Raw genomic sequence first — 20528 nt, forward strand, 5'->3', positions numbered from 1 at the left:
GTCCTGCTCCACTATCGGCGCCCTCTCATAAAGGTCATCATAGTCCTGAAGGTTGAACGGTGCTAGAATCTATGTAGCACCGACACCTCTCATAGGTGTGCGTGTCAGTGTCGGACACGTGTCGGACACCGACACGCGTCCGACAAGAGGGGATACGCGTCCGACACGCGTTGATCGCGTGTCGGGATTTCGACACTCGGTCAATGCACGGGACACGCTGCCGACACGCGTATCCAACGAGTCGGACACGCGGAGTCCATAAAAAAAAAAAAAACGTAATATTTGGAAGTTTGAAACCCTAATATCATAGATTCACAAATCGTGTCTTCGCTTCTCCCTCTTCCTCTCTCTGAGTCCCTCTCCCATCTCGATCGTTCGACGCTCGCTCAAACTCAATCATCTCCCTCGTTAACGCTGATCCATCGCTCGCTCAAACTCGGTCGTCTCCCTCGTAACGCAATCATCGCCGATCGACTAGTCAGTCTTCACCCGAGTGCGACTCCGAGCTCTGTCCCGATTTCTTGGCCAAATCACTCTCCGAACAGGTTACCATCTTCTCTCTCTCACCGGTTCTTGCATATTTGTGTTGAGTTGATTGTGAAAATAGATTATGTGGGAATTGATTGACCGGTTTAATTCGAAAAGCTTCTAAAGGCTCTATTTTTCTGGTTGGCTTTGTTGATATGGGAGCTCTGTTGTGATTCTTGGGGCATGGGTTTGAAGTTACCGGTCCTCAGAGACCAAAGTTGTATTGCTTCATGAAGTGTGACATGAACAGGAAGCCGAAATCCATGAAATTTCCTGAATTTAGGTTTTCCTATTGCCTTTTTAATAAGGGGATGATTCAAATGAATTTCACGAGGGTAGGGTTGTTCTATTTCCTCCTTTTCTTTTTGAAAGTTCCGTAGATCAAGGGGATTATAGCAATGAGGGTGTGGTCAAGTTCTCTGTCTTGTGTGTGCAATTTCATTCAAGCCCTGTTCGGGTACTTGTGCTAGTCACTTGGTGAGAAATTCTATGTCCGATTCAAGTCCAAGTTGGCTTTTCTCATCTCGGTGCTCACTGTGCATAATCAACTGTATACTCCTTTTGTCACAACTTTGTTTATAGTATCTCGAGAGTTACTTCAAAAGAGATTTCTTGTGTGAGGGTCATGTTTATTACAATGTTGCTCCACCGGTTTTGCTTGTTGGATGATTTTATATGTTATATGCATAGTTCTTGATATTTTGTAATTATGTTTTTTGTAGAATGACTTCAAGCATGGATAGTAGTGTTCCACCACCTGCATCTAGCGATGAAGATTCGAATAACCCGCTATGGAGGTATGTTACTAAGTTAGGTAATCCTAGCGAGGCAGGGGGAAATTTGTCTTGGAAATGTAAATTCTGTGGAAAAGACGACAAGAGTTCATACACGAGAGTGAGGGCCCATTTGTTGAAGATAAGTGGAAAAGGAATTGCAAAATGCGAAAAAGTACAGAAAAAGGATCTTTTGGAGATGGAAAGATTAGAGCAAGAGGTCAATTCCAGATTGAAGAGTAAGGCGCCTAAAAATGTACCTTTGCCTCCTTCTAGCTTTTCAATTAGTGGTGGTAGTGGGATGAATTCATCATTTGACCCCAAAAAAAGGAAAATTGGAAGTGGGAGTGGTGAAGGATCAATTGAAAAGGCATTCAATATGACTCAACGGAAACGTTTGGATTGTGAGATTGTTAGGATGTTCTATTCGGAGAGCTTGTCATTTAACCTTGCAAGAAATCCTTACTTTCAATCTGCTTTCACTTATGCCGCTAATCATAATATTGCGGGTTATGTACCTCCAAAATATAATTTGTTGAGGACCACTTTGCTGCAAAAAGAGAAGGAAAACATTGATAGGTTGTGTGCACTTATTAGAAATATGTGGAGGGAGAAGGGTGTAAGTATTGTGAGTGATGGATGGAGTGACTCACAAAGGATGCCACTTATTAATTTTATGGCGGTGTCGGATGGAGAGGCTATGTTTATAAAATCAGTTGATTGTTCGGGAGAAACAAAGGATATGCATTTCATTTTTAACTTATTGAAGGAAGTTATCAATAAAATTGGGCATGTGAATGTTGTCCAAGTTATTACAGATAATGCTTCAAATTGTAAGGCCGCGGGACAACTCATAGAGCAAGAATTTCCATCCATTGTTTGGACACCTTGTGTGGTACATACCCTAAATCTAGCTTTGAAGAACATTTGTGCCGCAAAGAATGTGGAGAATAATCACTTAGTTTATGAGGAATGTAGTTGGATTTCGGACATTATTGCAGATGTTATGCGTATCAAACATTTCATCATGAACCATTCAATGAGACTCGCAATATACAATGAGTTTGTTAACTTGAAGTTGCTTTTCGTGGCGGATACTCGTTTTGCTTCAATGATTGTGATGCTTAAAAGGTTCAAGTTAATCAAATGTTGCCTTCAAAGCATGGTTATTTGTGATAAATGGAATATTTATCGAGATGATAATCAAGGAAGAGCTAAGTTTGTCAAGAACAAGGTGTTGGATGATTTTTGGTGGGATTCAATTGATTATATATTTTCTTTCACGGCTCCTATTTATGACATGCTTAGAATTTATAACACCGACAAGCCTTGTCTTCACTTAGTTTATGATATGTGGGATTCAATGATTGTTAAAGTGAAAAAAGCTATATATGAGCAAGAAGTGAAAAGGCTAGATGAGGAGTCTTCATTTTATGAGGTGGTTCGTACAATTCTTGTGGATCGTTGGACTAAAAACAACACTCCACTTCATTGCTTGGCACATGCCTTGAATCCTAGGTGAGTTCTAAAATTGTGTGAGATTATTACTTTGTTAATTGTTATCTTTTCTTTAACATGATAATGTAATACTCATCTTACTTATTATGATTTTCTACTTGTATTTTATAGGTACTATAGTGATCAATGGCTCAATGAAGAGCCCACTCGAGTTTCTACATACAAGGATAAAGAGATGAACCAAGAAAGACAAAAATGTCTTAGGAAATACTTTCCTAACTTGGATGAGCGCAACAAGGTGAATTTAGAATATGTGGATTTTGCATGCAAAAGTGGAGATTTTAGAGAATTTGATTCCATTCATAATCGGTATGCTATGGACCCTAAGGCTTGGTGGGTTATTCATGGTGCATGTGCACCTATGCTTCAAAGCATTGCCTAGTTCTTGCACAACCTTCTTCTTCATCATGTGCCGAGAGGAATTGGAGTACTTACTCCTTTGTGAATTCGGTAAAAAGAAATAAGATGACCCCAAAACGTGCAGAAGATTTGGTTTTCATTCATAGCAATCTTCGTCTTCTATAAAAAAAAAAGCCCACAATATGTAGAAGGAGAGACCAAGATGTGGAATATTGGCGGAGATGCATCTGACACATTTGAAGATGTCGGGGTGCTTGAAGTTGCATGTCTTTCACTTGATGAGCCGGAGATTGAGTTTGCTGTTTTTTCAGAAGAAGTGGATAATGTAGATGTGGAAGAATGACTTCTTGAGAGCATTTCTTCACAAAGTGTAGTAGAAATGCCTCTCAAAAGAACTGGTGAGTCACCCATTGGCTTTTTGATTTTCATGTTGCTCTTGTGAAAGCCAACATTGTCAATTTGAAGAGATGTCTTTAGGATTCTTGGAGGATTTCATGTTATCTCCTTTTGCAATGCTTTCTGTTTATATGTTTTTGGTGATCTTGTTGAACAGAGGACAAAATGAAGGAAATGCTTGAACTATTATTTTCTAGACTTAAAGCTCGGTGTGTTGAAGTTAATGTTTTAAAGTGTTTTTGGTCGGATCACACCGCCTGTTTTTTCGATTTGAGAAAATTTGTGTGCGATTAGATGAAAATATGCTTTTCTGACGGTTTTCAAAGAGGTTGTGTCTTATCGTTTTGTGAAAAAAGTTGTCTTCTCTCATGCGGGCTCATACCCATTTTTTGCCAAGGAAGACGTGGAAGCAGTAAAAATTGTGCCTAAAGATTTGAAGCTTTGTGAGACTTTGATTCATATGGCTCTTTGGATGTTGGCAGACTTTGATTCATATGGTTCTCTATGTAAACTTTATTTGTTTTTGGACTAAGTTTCTGTAACTTTACTGGATGTGAACTAAGGTCGAAGGTTGGACAATCTCTATAACCATTTTTTTTTCTAGCCATTTCTTGTTACAATTCCCGAGCATATCAAATTGCTGACATACGTAGAAGCTCGCCCTCTATGATTCAAATTTGTGCATATGACACATGTTTTGGTTTTGTTTATTATTTTTATATTTAAAAATATATATTTAATATAACGTGTCCCCGACGTGTTGGAATTTTTTATTTTTGAGAAATGGCGTGTCGGCGTATCGTGTCGTGTTGTATTGCGTGTCGCGTATCGGTCTCGGTGCTACTTAGGCTAGAATACTCTTAATCTCGGGCTTCAGTCCATCCCCGAACCTTCTAGCCCTATCCTCGGGGTCCTCAATCAATCTCGGGGCATACTTAGACAATTCCGAGAACTTGGCTTCATACTGATCGACAGTCATCCGATTTTGACGGAGGCGGAAGAACTCAGCCATCTTCTACTCTCTAGCTGTCCTCGAGAAATACTTGTTATTAAAAGCCTCCACAAAGGTATCCCTACACGGGACCGTACCTTCCGGGAAAACTCTATCCTTGACAGCTCTCCACCAAGTAATGGCGTTACCCTCTAGTTGATAAATGGCCAGGACCACCTTATCCTCATTCGAGCATCTAAGCAAGTTGAACACTTTCTCCAATCCTTCAATCCATTGGGTGGCCGCTTCGGGGTCTCCACTTCCAGTGAACTGCGGTGGCTTCAACTTGAGAAACTGTTCCACCATCTTTTGAGCCCTACGATCCTCAACTACAGCCACGGGTGGCACATCCGCCGGCGGAATTACAGGTGGAACTACGGGTGGGGCTCCAACAGCAGCGGCGGCGGCGGCATTTTGATCCCTTATCCGCTACCCTATCAACTCCCCCATAGCACCTAAAGCTTGCATATCCTCAGCCATAATCGGCTCTTGCCGAGCCGCACCAGCTGCGGGAGGTGCAACGGGAGGTCCTGCTCCAACATCGGCGATCTCATCTACCGGCCTCAAAGGCCTCCTTCGGGGTGCTCGAGGTGCTCTTCTACCGCGCCCGCTCATTATGTAGAAATGATGCGGAGTTCTGCTTACCCCAAAGCAAAACGCGGTTAGAAGGCGACCCCAAAACTTAATATACAATAACAATCACATGCATAGCGATAAAAGTCCAATTAACTATCTCATATCCCATCGCTCCTTATTACTCCGGGCCAATGACCGGATGGATCAAGGCGACCTTGCTCTGATACCACCTTGGGCGGGGATGTCACGCCCCGACTCTCGAGCCCGCGACATCCCTACCAAATCGCCACGAGGTCACGAAGGATAACGTCCCAGGCGCGTTATCGACCTTTCAATTATATACGCATGCGGAAACGGTTTACTCCCGGACAACATAGAAACGAGCGGGGATAGCATAGCGGGAGATACAAACCAAGGCAAATAATCAAAAGGTAACATGTACGGTTACAAGACGGCTGATGAGTCTTAACCCTACCGAGCTACGTAAATATATACAACCCCATACTTCAGGGCGGCTCACTAAGACCTCAAAAGGTTACTAGGTCAGATAAGGTTAACTTTTCATCTACTCCAAAAGACTACTCTCAACCTGGCCTTGGTATCCGCAAAGCTCCATCACTTGGGACCTGAAAGTGGTTCCCACAACGGGGTGAGATATAAATCTCAGTGAATCAAGCCTAAGCTCGGTTAGGACACCGATTCACCAGAATCTCCTAAACACAAGGATTATAAAAATTACGATATAGACATATATCCAGCCATCATATCACATGGCAATAATCACCCACATGCATACTTACCAGCCTTCACCCACACATAATGCAATGTTTGACTCCACTCAACAGCCACATCGGACAACCAACCGAACATGCATCACACTCACAAGTATGCCTTGGACACCACACAAGTCCATTTATTAACGATGATCGCGCCCTTAGCGCCACGGTGATGAGGATCCACGCGATCGGCATGATCGACTCTCACAATTAATGCGATCTCGCATTCTTCCGGCGAGACCGAGCTACGTTCCTTTTCTCTCTCGGCAACGGCTACTACAAGCAGTGTATCCAGTGCACCCCGCACGGCACGGCAAGTAGGCATCCCTACACGGGGCTTCTGTCCATCACAAGCTGCGACCGGCATCCGATAATCCCTTCAAACCGTACGTACCATACGTGGCATGAATTATCGTGCTTCTAGCAAGTCATGTGGTTCCATAAAAATGGCACAATGTGTACAGTACGAATTTGCCAAGAAAACCCATCATCGTTCCTTCATATGACCATACAGCACACCCGACACATCAATCAATTTGTTCTCTTTGATTTAGGCACGATGCTCACACAGACGTGCTCAAAGACTCGACCCAAGGCCATTTTCATGCTAAAATATATCTTTGATCTTGCACACGGTCATATGCATATGCAGACTACCAAATAGACGCTGCAAAGGCACACGGGACAATTAATTCCCAAATAAACACCAATTCACTCAACGAGCATTTAGGGTGCTCAAATCAACATTTCAACAGGGCGATCCACCCAAACAAAGTCATCAATTCAATTAGGCCACATAAAGGCTCAATTTCGTGCCAGAGTCATTAATTAACCGATTTGATTTATAGTCGCCAATCGATCGCTCGTCCTTAACCTATCTCTCGCTCGCGATCAAATCACAACATACAGTCAAATTCATTTAACAACAATTAGCCACAGACAATTCTAATTTAATCGATTACGGTTATTTACCCTAAACCGGGTTTCTAACTAATCCGACCATAATCAAATCTACCTAAATGCCCTCTTGACTAGCTAACTAATTCTAGGCGCAATTAGCGTCCTAACCAAGTATTAGGGTCAACTCACAATTTTAACTAGCTCGGGCGGTCTCAACTCGAGCGGCGGTGACACGAACTTGGCCCAGCCCACAACGATTATCGGCGATCCTTGAAAATTCCTCGGCACGAACTTTGAGACCGGTGTCGAAAATTACTGTTCACCGCCGGAGTTACTGTTCACGGCCGGCCGGCGGCACTATTCACGTCGGTTACTATTCACGAGCACTGTTCACCCCGTCACTGTTCAAGAACACTGTTCATCCAGTTATTGTTCACCCGAACAACGTTCACGACACTGTTCATCCAAACGGAAAATCTTGGCTTCACGCTCTCGGGACGACGGCGGGGCTGCGATTCCGGCGGTCGGGACACCCGGATCTAGTGGGTCTTGCGCGAGGAGCAACGGAGGCCGAGGCGAGGGGCTCGGGTCGGCGTCGGGTGAGGTCTCGGGTCCTCGGATCTCGTGGCTTGAGGCAGCTGTGGCGGTACAACGGGCTGGCGGTGCGGCAACGGCGGTAGCGCGACCGGGTGGCGGGTGAGGTTGGCTCGGGAGAGAGACGAGGGTGACGAGGCGGCGAGCTACGGCCTTGGGCGCCGGGAATGCGGGTCCTTGCGACTCCAGGGGGCCGAGCTCGGCGAGCGGCGACCGATGACGGAGGAGGTGAAGCGGCGGTCGGGATGGCGTGGTGATGCGACGGTAGCGAGGCGGTGCGGTGGTGGCTGGCGGAGCCGTGGCTTTGGGTCCGGGGAGGGGGCGTCGCAAAACGGAAGACTAGAGAAGGAAAGGAAGAAGAGGAAGAAGAAGGAAGAGGAAGAAGAAGGAAGAGGGGGCTCGTGCGGTCAACAAAGAGAGAGGGAGAGAGAAGTTGATTGAAAGGAGGGGGACGTGACGTGAAAAGATGGAGGGGGGGTGGGTTGACAAGAGAGAAGGGGGAGGAGAGTGAATAAGTGGGCATGTGTAAGGGTGATTGGTGGAAGAGAAAAAATGGGGCCCACTTGGATTTGAATAAATTTTGTCTCACATGCATTATTGGTGAGGCAAAGTGGTAATTCGATAACTCGGGAGTGATCGGATTTTTGGCTCAATCGGTAGAAAATAAATTTGGATTTCTACGGGCTAGGGTCGGTCCGGGAAAAGGCTAGGCGCGAGGATTAAAATCCTAAGTCGCGGTGACCACGATTTCGAGACCTAATCGAAATCGAACGACATTTCGGGACCCGTCCAAAAATCGTCACTTATGTCCTTGCGATCTAAAAATTTGCGCCGACTAAATTCAATTTCTTCCTTTTTATTGAATTCGGGCAAATTTACAAAGTCGGAATTTCCCAGGCGTCACAGCCATATACCTCGCACTTTAATATAGAAGTACTAAAGAGTATCCTTATCTTCTGTAATATTCAAATTTTATTAGAGTAAGATCCTACAAACACATAGAGTGACGGCCCACCTTGAACCATTGTAGTTGGTGGCCCCGATATCCTTGGATCTTCACATGGTGTGGAGTTCAAGTCCACCGGAACACCTTCAGATGGAGAAAAGAGCCGGTGAACAGATATGATCTTATCAAATGCATGCTGAGAAGAAAATGGGTAGATGTGCTGACCTTTGTATAGCAATCTTTCCCGGAGGTTGAGCCTAGCTCCTCTAAGAAAGTGAGACGGCATACGAGACAATGCTCTCAATAGTGATCGTTTGTGCCCAGCTAAGTGAGGATACCTGTGCAGCAAATAGAGACGGACATCCGCCCGAATTTACCGAGAAAGTTAATAAGGAAAAAGAGCAGAAGAATGGACATGAAACAAGTTTGTGTGATCTTACCAAGGTGACCAGCATAGGCAAGATAAATGATGGCACCAATCGATTGAACATTAGAAAAAGGGTCACATCGACCGTCGTCTTTTATGTTCATGGCCGGGAACCAAAGGACCTCCTTAGACAGAGCACCATATTCCGCAGATCGCCGCAGGAGAACGAATTGCTGACCATCTAGAATATGTGTCAACTTTGGATTCTTTCTGGCTAATGCCTTGACCATCCTTATTCTTCCGCCCAAGGCGGCGTAGTGGATGGCTGTGCACTTTTTGCCATCAGCCACTTCAAGGTCCTCCGGAGACAAGAGCTCGACCGGGTTCTCGACAAACCGATCTTGGGCGCTCATGGCTGCTATATGTGTCGCGACCTAAAATCGGGCTAACGGATTATCGGGTCAATTAAACCAACTAACCTAATTCGGACCCTCCCAAGTCCTACCGAATCACAACTTAAGTTTATTCACGAAAAAATTCAATTGGAGCCGCCACTAATCATTTTAGGTAGGTTGATTAGAAACCTATATAAAATAGCGGGAGAACTATTTTATCTCTACGAACCGGAGAGATTGGGTTCGGGGACTTGGTTACGTTAATTAAAAATTAACGCCCTTTCGGTACCAATTTCATGAAAAAGCCTTTCCGATTGATCGGTGTGAATTTGATGATTAATTGGAAAAATGTTACATGAGGACCATATATTAAGCGCTCGGAGGATGATTTTTTTTTGGTATTTTCGGCAATAAAAGAAAACAAAAGCAATCAAAAATCTGAACAAAAATAAACAAAAATGCCCATAATATATCTTTTAATTTTCGATTTTTCCGAAAATCCTCTCATTCCCAAAGATCCGGGCTAGAGCGAGATTTTATCCGCTATATCCTCGAGGATTCGAGCCGGTATGTGGATATGTGTATAGAAAAACAACGTCCCTTCTTGCCAAAGGGCGTAACACGAATTTCTGTACTAAATCACATCCCATTCCACGAGATCGTGGCTAAGGCGTTGATTTAATTTTTCTGAAGGGTCTAGGCACATAGGGAGCGTATATTATGGGCATGTTTGTTTAAAGATATGCAAATTTTATAACAAATCAAAAACAGATAATCAAATGATTAGATATTACAATACAAAATAAAATAAACACCAAATCACCTATGAATTTCGAAAATCACATGCGGATGTTGAGATTGGTAGGTAATCTTGCTTTATCCGAAAAGGATTCCCATCTTTAAAAATTCGAGAGATTATCTTTTGAGATTTTGAAAGTATTTCAGATAATTCCCAAGTTAGAAAGAGATAACTCTAGTTCAAGGCAATCTTATCTGCAAGAGTTATGACATGCTTAGGATTTCCAAAAAGATTTCAAATTCGGATATAAGATAATCCGAATATTCCAAAAGACATGTGCAATCTTTTCAAGATAACGTTCGGGATTTAGATTTACTCGAAAACCAAGTCATGAGATATATCTAAAATCCAACAAATATATCTAAAAGTTCCATTCAAAGATATGTACTTTATCCACAAGATTTGCTCAAAATTTTAGATAACTCAAGTTTAGGCAAGAGGAATCCTTGTAGATAATCGAGCAATTCAAACAAGTTCAGATTATGAAAAGCAAGATAACCTTGATATAAAAAAAAAAAATTAGAACTTTGACTTATCTTGAGATTGGCTTTCCAAAATTCGAACTTGGATCGTCGAGAAGCTTGCAGATATGGTGGACGACAACTTTTGCGGACAAAAGAGTGTTCACAATGGCTCTTGGTGCGGATTCATGTCAATGGCTTAGTGTCAAACAACCCAGGTTCCGTGCACGTCCTCCTCCTCTGCAGTGTTGACTAAATGTGATCTTTCATTCATCCCATAATGTCCGAGAGAGTTCTTGCATGAGTTTTCGAGCATGCCGCATTATGGGTGATTGACAAGTGACCAAGGAAACGTGAGTACATGTAAAGAATTTATGAAAAAAAAGGACTTGGGAGTTACCGCCGCATCAATAAAACTTGCAAACGAAACTAGACCAAACCAACCTTTTCATCAAGCATGCAAACAACTGCGGAAGTATCGCTCGGACTGAGCAAGGTAAACGCTCAATTTGGTGATCGACTCGGCGTGCCAAGCGGCATCGTCGTGGGGCTTAATTCAACGAAGCTTTGAGATTCCACAAATGGCCAAGAACATCATCCTTGCGAGGCTCGAAGCGTAGGAACAAATTGCTTTCGGTGTGTGGAACTCGGAACAGCGGCCTCGTCTCGACACATGGAGGTTCATGACTAGACTTCTCGCAACAGCAGTGATACTCAGCTGAGGACTTGGCAGGGCACACGATCACGGTTCGCTCACCGATGACGAGGACTTCAAAGTTGTGCACAACCTGACAGAGGATGGAGAAACCACGAACTCATGCATTATCTTGGAATCCAAAAGGAACTCACTGAGTGCTTGGGCAAATCTGAAATTTATCTGAAAAATTTGGAAGGGAATCAGATTAACGTTTATAATATTATGAGCTTTGACTCAAAACTGCTGGGCATAAGTGATGTCCCTTATACACGATTCCTCATAAAGGAAAAGCATAATAAAAGCATGCCAAAATAAAAGAAGCTGAAGAACTCGGAACCCCTTTTGGTTTAGTTCGATGACTGCCTTGGTCTTCGCGTGGAGATTAAGCCTAGAAAGGCTCGGGCTCAAGAGTTTAACAACGAAACAAATTGTGATGATGATTCGCCTTAATCCGATGGCCTCGCGGAAACTTGTGGCTGCGTCGATGGAAATTTGCCTTCACCGAGATGGTCTCGTTAGAATCGAGGGAACGCCAGGATGCGAGAGACAATCGAGAACAATATCGGCGATTGCTCCTTTGGCGTCCGAATCCTTCTCAGCATGTGTCATGCTCTTCTCTATTCTGCAGACTTGGAATAATCTGCCAAAAGAAAACGAGATGTCTTTCTCTATCAGAATCTTCTCCACCTCCCTTTGGCCGTGTGCTTCTCTTCTTTGGGACCTCAATGTCGCTTATTGAATTGAGTCGCCCCCTATGGCCGTGTATTACAATGAAGTGGCCTCCCCAACCCTAGGCATAACACTTGTATTTATAGATAAAAGTGTTCCAAATCAAGTGCCTAAAGTTTCTTAATTTTTGTCAAATAAACCCGGGTTCAAGATATAACTTAAATTAAGTCCCCAAGGGTGTAATTGCACAAATTGATCCTTGAATGAGCTGAAAATTTTGGCCTAGCCATATAGATGGGCTAGTCGATTTTTCATGTCAATTGTGAGCTTAATTAGGCTTTTTCCAAATAATTGGCATTTTAAATAAAGCCTTTTTCCTAAAATATAAGCTCCAAAATAGTTTTAAATTTTCAGCACATATGTCCATGAATTGCTAAAAAATTTGCCCATCAGTTTAAGTCCAAATCGCCCGACAAATTAAGCTCCATCTCGCACCACCGATCCAAATAAATGCTGATGCAATGCATGAATGAAAAATGAATTAATTATTTTTGTCTAGAACTAAAAGATTAGCTCTAATTTTCTATGCAAAAATGATTGAAAAGTTTAGTCAAAATTTAGGTGTCAACAATATGTAGCACGGTCCGTGATTCGCTTGTAATTATAGCGGTCTTCGAGGTTGTATCTCGTTCGAAGAATCCATGAGCGGCCGCCCAATCACCCTCCAGCACAGCTTGCAACAGTGGTCGATAATAGTGACCATCTTCAACTATTTCTTGTTGTGCTGCGATAATGAAAACATTTGGCAAGTCATTAACAAATTTATTTATGTAGAATAATTGGGGCAACAAATATCAACTTAGTTTGAACAACTCAAATGAATCCTACTTAATTAACAGAAAAAAAAAAAAAAAGGGAACGGTTCGCTTGGCAATGGCATACCTGGCATTAGTGGAGGTGGAGAAGTTGGTTTTAATAAGATTTGTGAATGATCCGTTTCTGAGTGCGACACGTCCACACGAACATCTTCAAAAATATGGGGGAAGAAGACCAGAATTACTGTAATCATCAATGATGTGTGATCGAACGATGTGTGAAGGATCAGTTTCTGAGTCGGAGTCCACGTTTACAGTAACATCATCAATGATATAGGGAAGAAAACCAGAGTCAGTGCAAATAGCCTTTCTCAAACTTATATGTTCGTTCAATTTAGGGGGCCAAAAGCATAAACAGTCACTCTAGAATCCAGAATTTTGAAAATGAAAACCTGTCAACGAACCAGTTTGGTCTGAGATTGCGGGCTCGGGGGCTGTACCGGCAGGTGCTTCAGCATCAGTGGGATTTGCTGAATCTGCACCCGGTTCGGTTGCCATCTGTGATGTGAGATCGTTGGCCGGCAAAAGCGTCGAAGAAAGCGAAAGCGTCAAGGTCGAACAACGTTACTTATAATTACCAAGCTAATGGGCGGGAATCTTCTATCATGTGTAAGTAACGAAGCTAAGCGCACATGGTTAGCCACTCTTGAACAAAAGAGAGAAGAAAAATTTCAAATCCAGCAACGAAGTCAACTTGCAAATGGATAGAAGCCGAAATCGACGTATAAATAATTCACATCCTTAAATGAAAGAACATGGTCGCTTAAAATCATAACAAGCGCAATCTCTGGCTGGAGAGAAGTCAATGTAAAAGTCTATAAATACTGAAGTCAACCGAAACAACCGCACGACGACACGAGGCATGAGAAAAAGACGGTACAAATCATGTGCTCCGTTAAATCTTGCGGGAGAATGCACGTGATCGATGGCATCGATACATCCGAAGTTAGAGCCTCGAGGAAGATAAAAATAATTCACATCTTGACAAAACAATGTTAACATGCACATGCTCCCTGATTCCTTGCTTAACCAAAAGATGGCTACTCAGTATCATAACAAGCGGATTCTGGTCTGGACCTGACTCAATACAGACTTTAAAAACTTGTGTTCTTATTTATCACCAGCTCTTAACAACCACGTGACATGAGGCATCAGAAAATGACCGTGTTCTAAATTTTGGCTCTGAAGATCTTGAGATAGTCTCAATGAGCCAGTGATACAGACGAGAATAGAGGAGAAGCACTTGAGTCCTAGATTGTTGCTATTCCACATCATGAACGATGGATTTCAAATAAGGTGTGTAAATCTCTTCTTCTCCATTACGGTGTTCTAAATTCTGGCTCTAAAGATCTTGGGGTGCTGTTTTCGCCGCTTACACGTGGTATCAGAGCCGCCATAGTCTAGGTCTAGAATCAATGTGGTCCTGGATCAACTACTCAAACAATAGAATAGAGTGACTTATATGCACGGCAACTCCGTCACCTAATGCGTAGAAATTTCAATTTTGTTCGAGTTTGGAAAAATGGTCATAACTTTGTTGATTCAGATTGGAATGACCTGATTCAAAAGCCAATAGTTTGAGGACTCTTGAATATACAACTTTCATGTTTTGAAATTTCTAAGATAAGCACTGTGGGATCTTTGATGATGGGATGAAGTGGACGATTCATGAATGGACAAAATGAAAAAAAAAAAAAATGGAACTTCGGTGGTTGCTCTTCCAGGCCACCAAGACAGTTTTTTTTTTTTTTTTTTGATGATCAAACTCCAAGGCAGATGAAATGGCATCAATTCTTCTAGATTGATGGCCGATAATCTTCAAGGATGTAGACTTTGAAAAACTTTGACTCTTCAAGGACGGAGTAGAAATTTTTCTAGGTTTTTAAGTGATATGAACTCTTCGAGGTTCAAATAAATTGTACTAGACAAGTTTATCGATCAAATTCATTTGTTTTTGTATAGAAACTTGATAACTTTTTAAAGAAAACATAAGAACAGAAGATTAAGTTCTAATCTAGAAACTAAGAATCATTAAAGCACACAGAAACTAGGAGCTATCCATGCTTGTGGTGGTTCCAAAGTGTCCTGCAAGCTTCAAATGCATGGGAGATGACAAAGTATTTATGACAAAATTTATCAATGAAATTCTCGGACAGATCGATGAAAGGCTCATCGATCTTGAATATGAGTTGATCTTATTGGTTGAGCACGCACATTTTGAATACAAGCTTGTTGACACCTGAATTTTCACTAGTCATCTAGGATTAATTGCATAGCATATCGGTGACTAACCTTAGTCCCTCCCAAATATATTTAAATCATTTCTCTTTTAATTTGCATATAGTATAGTTTCAACTTCCTCAGTCGAATCACAATTGGTCTAACCAAGCTTTTCAAAAAGGTGGTTTTCCATAAATGCCTACAACGAAATATCCTTCACCAAACGTGTAGAGCTTTCGAATTTGATGATTAATTTGTTTTTGTGGCGATTTATGATAGGAAGTAAAGTAAATGACTGAAAAGATAAATTGTGTGATAAAGGTAAGTGTGACAAAAGGTAAAGGGAAATAAGATAAATTGCAGAGCAAAATATGATTGTTAGTGATTGTTTATTCAATTGAAAAGTCCTGTACAAAGAGTCGTCTTCGATTATTTATAGCCTAGAACAAGTATAACAGTTGGTTGCAGTTACTCTTATGCATTCTATCCCCAAATTCTCGTACTGGCTGCGGCAACTACTCCTTTTATCCTTTGGATGATTTATAATGCTACTTTACCCACTATGCTTGTTTTGTCGGTGTGTCGTACCGACCCCGTGGTGTCACCTACGGTCTGCTCATTCGAGCATCAGCTTGCCATGCTTTCGGCCGCCAACATGTATTTCACTGTGGGCCCTTAATCATTGTATTATTCCTGTGGGCCATGTCACAATCCGACGGCCCAGGCCAATTTTCAGTGTCAACAGGTATCATACATTTGGGTAGTTTTAAGTTTGACAAATGTTGCAATTTACAGTGGAGCAATCCATGCCTATATTTGCTACATTATTTTGGTCTTAAGAATAGGAGCTAGGAGATTTCGTTTGTCCCCCGTCATTTATGTTTAGTCAATGGTAAAGTGGTCAAGGGCAAGTGGTGCATCGGAAGAGAGAGATTGGTCTCTAGATTGGATCGCGCATAAGAAAAAACTTAACTCCAGAGTCATTAGAGAATCCTTAAAAATTCTGTGCAATAATGATAGCACGTGCCACGTGAACTCCACCTCATAGTCCTTGCGCCTCTATTCAACCACTAACATCTTGTCTCTAAATAATTCACATGTTGACATAACAATGTCAAACATGCACATGCCCCCTGATTTAACATCCTTAAACAAAAGATGGTTGCTTAAAATCACAGCAAGAGAAGTCTCTAGCCAGAGAGAAGTCAATAAATATTGAAGTCAAACATAACAGCCACACTGATGTGTTGTATCCTAATCCGCATCAGAATAATCACACAAATAATAGAAAAATAAATGAAGCACGGTTTGCCCAAATTCACCCCAGAATAGTACTACGTCTTGCAAAAAGATTTCACTATTATTTAGGTTTACAGCTGCACAACTCGTTGCAATGATCTCACATACAAGCACAATATATATATATATATATATATATATATAACCTAAAAATGGGTCCAAAACCTAAACCTATCCAAACCCCTTTGATTCCACAACAAATGGGCTCGCCCGCTGACCGGGCAATGGGACCCTTTTTCTGGGGTCGTTGCTCCCGAACCCCCGTATTTCATGCGCATGGTTCATATGTCGTCAGTTCATACTTTAGTTTCCCTAAGCTCACGTGGACGTGCCGGATATGAGAAACAAGAGTCCCCGAAGTATTCTCCAACTCCAACACACACGACCCCGAGGTATGAGAAAAAGACAGTACCAATCACTTGCCATGTTAACTTAGGACAAATAGCAATTCGAACTTCCACAACATAAAACCATCACCAAACTCAGTCTCTGAAATAAAACCTTGTGCTATCAATTTAAGGAAGCAATATCACTGTATAAAAATTTTGCAAAGAGGAAATGCTTTGAGTAGTAAAAATTTATATGTCCAAAAGATTGAAAAAGAAAAGATAATATGAGATATTTATTTGCTAAATAGTAAGCATTATTTATCGACAAATATTATGTAAAGAAAGTTCTTAATTTATCTTTTTCATATATCTGTTTAGATGTTAATTGAAAGATCGTCATGCCTTTAATTCTAGTGAAAAATGGGTTGAGATAATTAGATGTTTACACTTGTCATCAATAGTAGGCACTTGTACATCGCTGAAAGAAAAGAAAAGAAGATAAAAGAAAAGGCAGAATTATTTTCAGATCTGGCAGATGAATGCACTTGATCAATGCAGTGAGAAAAACATAAATAAATCATATCTTGACAAAATGATCTAAACATGCACCTGCTTCCTCGTGAATCACACTATCAAATGTTTACGTAGTTTTAAGTTCAGTACAAAACATCAAAGATTTGACAGAAGTTGGAATTTACAGTGGAACAATCCATGCCTATGTTTTGGTCTTAAGATTTGACAAATGTTGCAATTTACAGTCGACCAATTAATGGTAAAGGATACATGGGAGATTTGTCTCGATCGCACATACGAAAAAACATGACTCCAGTGTCATTGAAGAATCCTTAAAAACTCTTTGCAGTAATGATAGCACGTGCCACGTGAACTCCACCTCCTAGTCCTTGTTCCTCTATTCGGTGGTGCTGGAAGGCAAGAAGTGCGTGTGGAACGTGACCAAGAAGGGGAGGTACGACTTGGTGGTCGGGGATTACTTGTTCACGCCCGGCGGGGATGTGCACAGGGTAAAGTATCACGAGGACACGGAGTTCTTCATCAAGTGGGATGGCCACTGGGACATGTTCTTCGACGAGGATCTCGAGACTGCTAAGAAGGCCATCGATGAGGAATCGGCGTCATCCTTAGCTTAATTTGTGAGTTTCGTTGTCCTTGCAAATGCCCACAAAAGAAAAGTCCGCCATGGGAGTGTTCTCGTTGTGTTGTTTGTGATATATCAAGAGAAGGATGAGGTGATCTTGTGGAGTTGAGGCATGCGTGAAGCATCTGTGATTAGCTCAAGTTGGTGTTGCAGAGACTTTTCAGCTGATAATGTTCCATGTTTGGTCGAGTCTTCAAGCCATGATTTTCTCTGTTATCGGTTTAGATTGAAATAAACTCAATGTTTTTGAATGAAATGGGCACCACATTGGTGCTAAAGTACACTAAAAGTGTCAAAATTGTATCCATAGTACGCATTTAGACGTCTATTTCATGATTCATTTTCCAAGGACATGAAAGCACGTGCCACGTGAACTCCACCTCCTAGTCCTTGTTCCTCTATTAGGGGACACCGATGGCAATGGCATGGATGCAGAAGATGGCTACATAAAACAAAAACAATTCACATCTTGATAAAACAATAGGGACATGCACATGCTCCCTGATTCCTTTCTTAACCAGAAGATGGCTACTTAAAATATCAAAATCAGTGAGTGGGGATAAAACAAAATTGTATCCATGGTACCCATTTAGAGGTCTATTTCAACTCATTTTCTGAGGACATGACGAGTTCAATAAGGGCTAAAGTACACTAAAAGTGTCAAAACTTATATACGGCGCTTACTTTAATGCAAAAACTTTCAAAATAATCACTTAAACTTTTTGGAAAATGCTTACTTCAGTGCCAACTCCAATTTGAGCTAACGTGGCTCGCTGGAGTTGGCACTAAAATGAGCACTTTTAAAAAAATTTGGCACTATGTGATCGTTCTGAAAATTTTAGCACCGAAATGATCTTTTTTCAAAAGAATTGGTACTTAAGTGATTGTTTTGAAAGTTTTGGCACTAAAGTGAGTATCGTAAACATGTTTTAATACTTGTAATGTAGTTAAGCTGTTCAATAAGCATAGAAAATATGAACAATTTCTTAACTGCTGAAAAGATTCCAGACAAGTTGAGGTCTACATCTAAATAAGAGGCGCCTATAAAATGAACAATTGGGACACCAATAAGTGAAAATTTTATTGGTTTATTTTACTCCGAGGAGCTTTTGTGGCAATTTTCCTTTTGCTGGATTATACTGTACAAGGTAAGCACCATCGAGGACCGAAGAAATAAGAAACTTGTCCGTTGTTTATACTCTGTGTCCGTGAAAATAGGGCACAATAGTTGTGCATTGTCGACTCTGTTACGTAGAATCTGACGAAAAATCATATTTCCATCTTTTTATATAAATATAATCCTTCTCTGGTGTAATTTGCGTTCGTATAATTTTATGAAACTACTTAAAGTAGTCGTACAATAATATAAGTGTTGCTTGAAGGCATGACCTTTCAAGTCGACATTTCGCATTGCATAGGCCTGATTACATTTAATCTTGACTGTGCTCTTGAGCTCTTGAAAAGTTGTCACTAAGCAATTTTGGAATTTCTTTTCGATAGATGCTAACTTTTTGGACAAATATGTTCGCTAGAAGTGTTGAAAATATGTCTCGAATTTGAAGTTATCGAGGAAATTCAATTTAAGTAGGTTTCATACTATGAATAGATCATAGTTGAAGTTGGATTTCTAGTTCAAGGAAGTTGCTGATTTTGGATTAACTCTTTTCTATATGGGAGAATTAAAAAAAAAAAAAGTCCTAAACCCATTGCAATTATGTCAATTTAGTCCAAAATATTTTTTTTTACTACCTAAGTCCTAAACCTTTTGCAATTGTGTATATTCAGTCCACTTTGTCGGTCAGCGCTGACGTGGCGTCGCTAGCATTGACGTGAATAATTTTTTTATAATATTTATTTGGATGTTCTTACTTTTATTTTTCCTTTTTTTCCCTTCCTACTACTATTGTGGCCGGTGAGCTCCGTTGAGGATTCCGCAGCCTCCGACCGGCCTTGCCGAGGCTCACCCAACCTAGACAAGGCTAGGTACGCCTTCACCGGGGGCCGGTGAGGCCTTGGTGAGGCTAGCCTTACCTAGATCCGGGCGAGGCGGTCTCGTCCAAGATCTCACCTAGTGGCAGACGAGCTACGGCGATCCTCATCGGCCGCGATAGCAGTTGGAAGGGAAAAAAAATTAAATTATAAATATTATTTAAAATTGTCTACGCCGGCGCCGACGACGCTATGTCAGCGCTGGTCGGCAAAGTGGAGTAAATCAACACAATTGTAAAAGGTTTAGGACTTAGTTGGCCAAAATAAAAATTTAGGACTGAATTAACACAATTGCAATAAGTTAAAGTCCTTTTGGGCAATTTTCCAACATATAAGAAGTGTGTGTTTTTCATGAAGAGCATCCAAGAGGAGCTTTTGGCTATGACAATCAACTGCGACATGTGCCCGAGAATTACATCTCAAGTGTTTGAAGCCATGAAACTCTTATGAAATGGCTCATATTTATATATAAATCAATAATTAAAAGACAAAGTGCACATGGGTAGCTGCTCTAGATATTTCCTTTTTTTATTATAAAAAAATAATAATAAAATAACAGAGAGAAGAAAATTTTGAAATCTGACGGGAGAATGCATGTGATCGATACAGCCAAAGTTACAGCCCATCAAGGAAAACATTAATAATTCACATCTTGACAAAACAATATAAACATGTGCATGCCCTCGGATAAAAAACATGTGAATTGTTGGGGTATGGTTCATACTCCTCTGTGATAGGAAAGCACGTGGGTCTCACTCCGTGCTCCATTCTCCATATCAAAGGGCTTTTACGATTTAAGCCCGTAATTTTATATTAGTAGTTTTAGCTTGAGCTCATGAATAGCTATTGCTATATATACTCTTTTTTGCTTGCAACTTAGTGATGTAACGAGATGTGTGAGGTGCTGATATAGT

General features: G+C 41.2%; 1 protein-coding gene across 2 annotated transcripts; it reads left to right on the forward strand.

The window, feature by feature from the left end:
* The first annotated feature begins 1256 nt into the window (after positions 1 to 1256).
* LOC115729461 lies at positions 1257 to 3686 on the forward strand. 2 transcript variants are annotated; one of them, XM_030660046.2, is made up of 3 exons: positions 1257 to 1325; positions 2705 to 2819; positions 2931 to 3686. In XM_030660046.2, the coding sequence occupies exons 1-3, from the start codon at positions 1298 to 1300 to the stop codon at positions 3199 to 3201; spliced, it is 414 nt and encodes a 137-aa protein (XP_030515906.1). In that variant the 5' UTR covers positions 1257 to 1297; the 3' UTR covers positions 3202 to 3686. The 2 variants fall into 2 exon arrangements, with proteins under 2 accessions (XP_030515906.1, XP_030515905.2); XM_030660045.2 differs by having other exon boundaries at positions 1259 to 1333; positions 1390 to 2819; positions 2931 to 3684.
* Positions 3687 to 20528: the final 16842 nt, after the last annotated feature.

The sequence above is a fragment of the Rhodamnia argentea genome, chromosome 4 (assembly GCF_020921035.1).
Source record: "Rhodamnia argentea isolate NSW1041297 chromosome 4, ASM2092103v1, whole genome shotgun sequence".
NCBI lineage: Eukaryota > Viridiplantae > Streptophyta > Magnoliopsida > Myrtales > Myrtaceae > Rhodamnia > Rhodamnia argentea.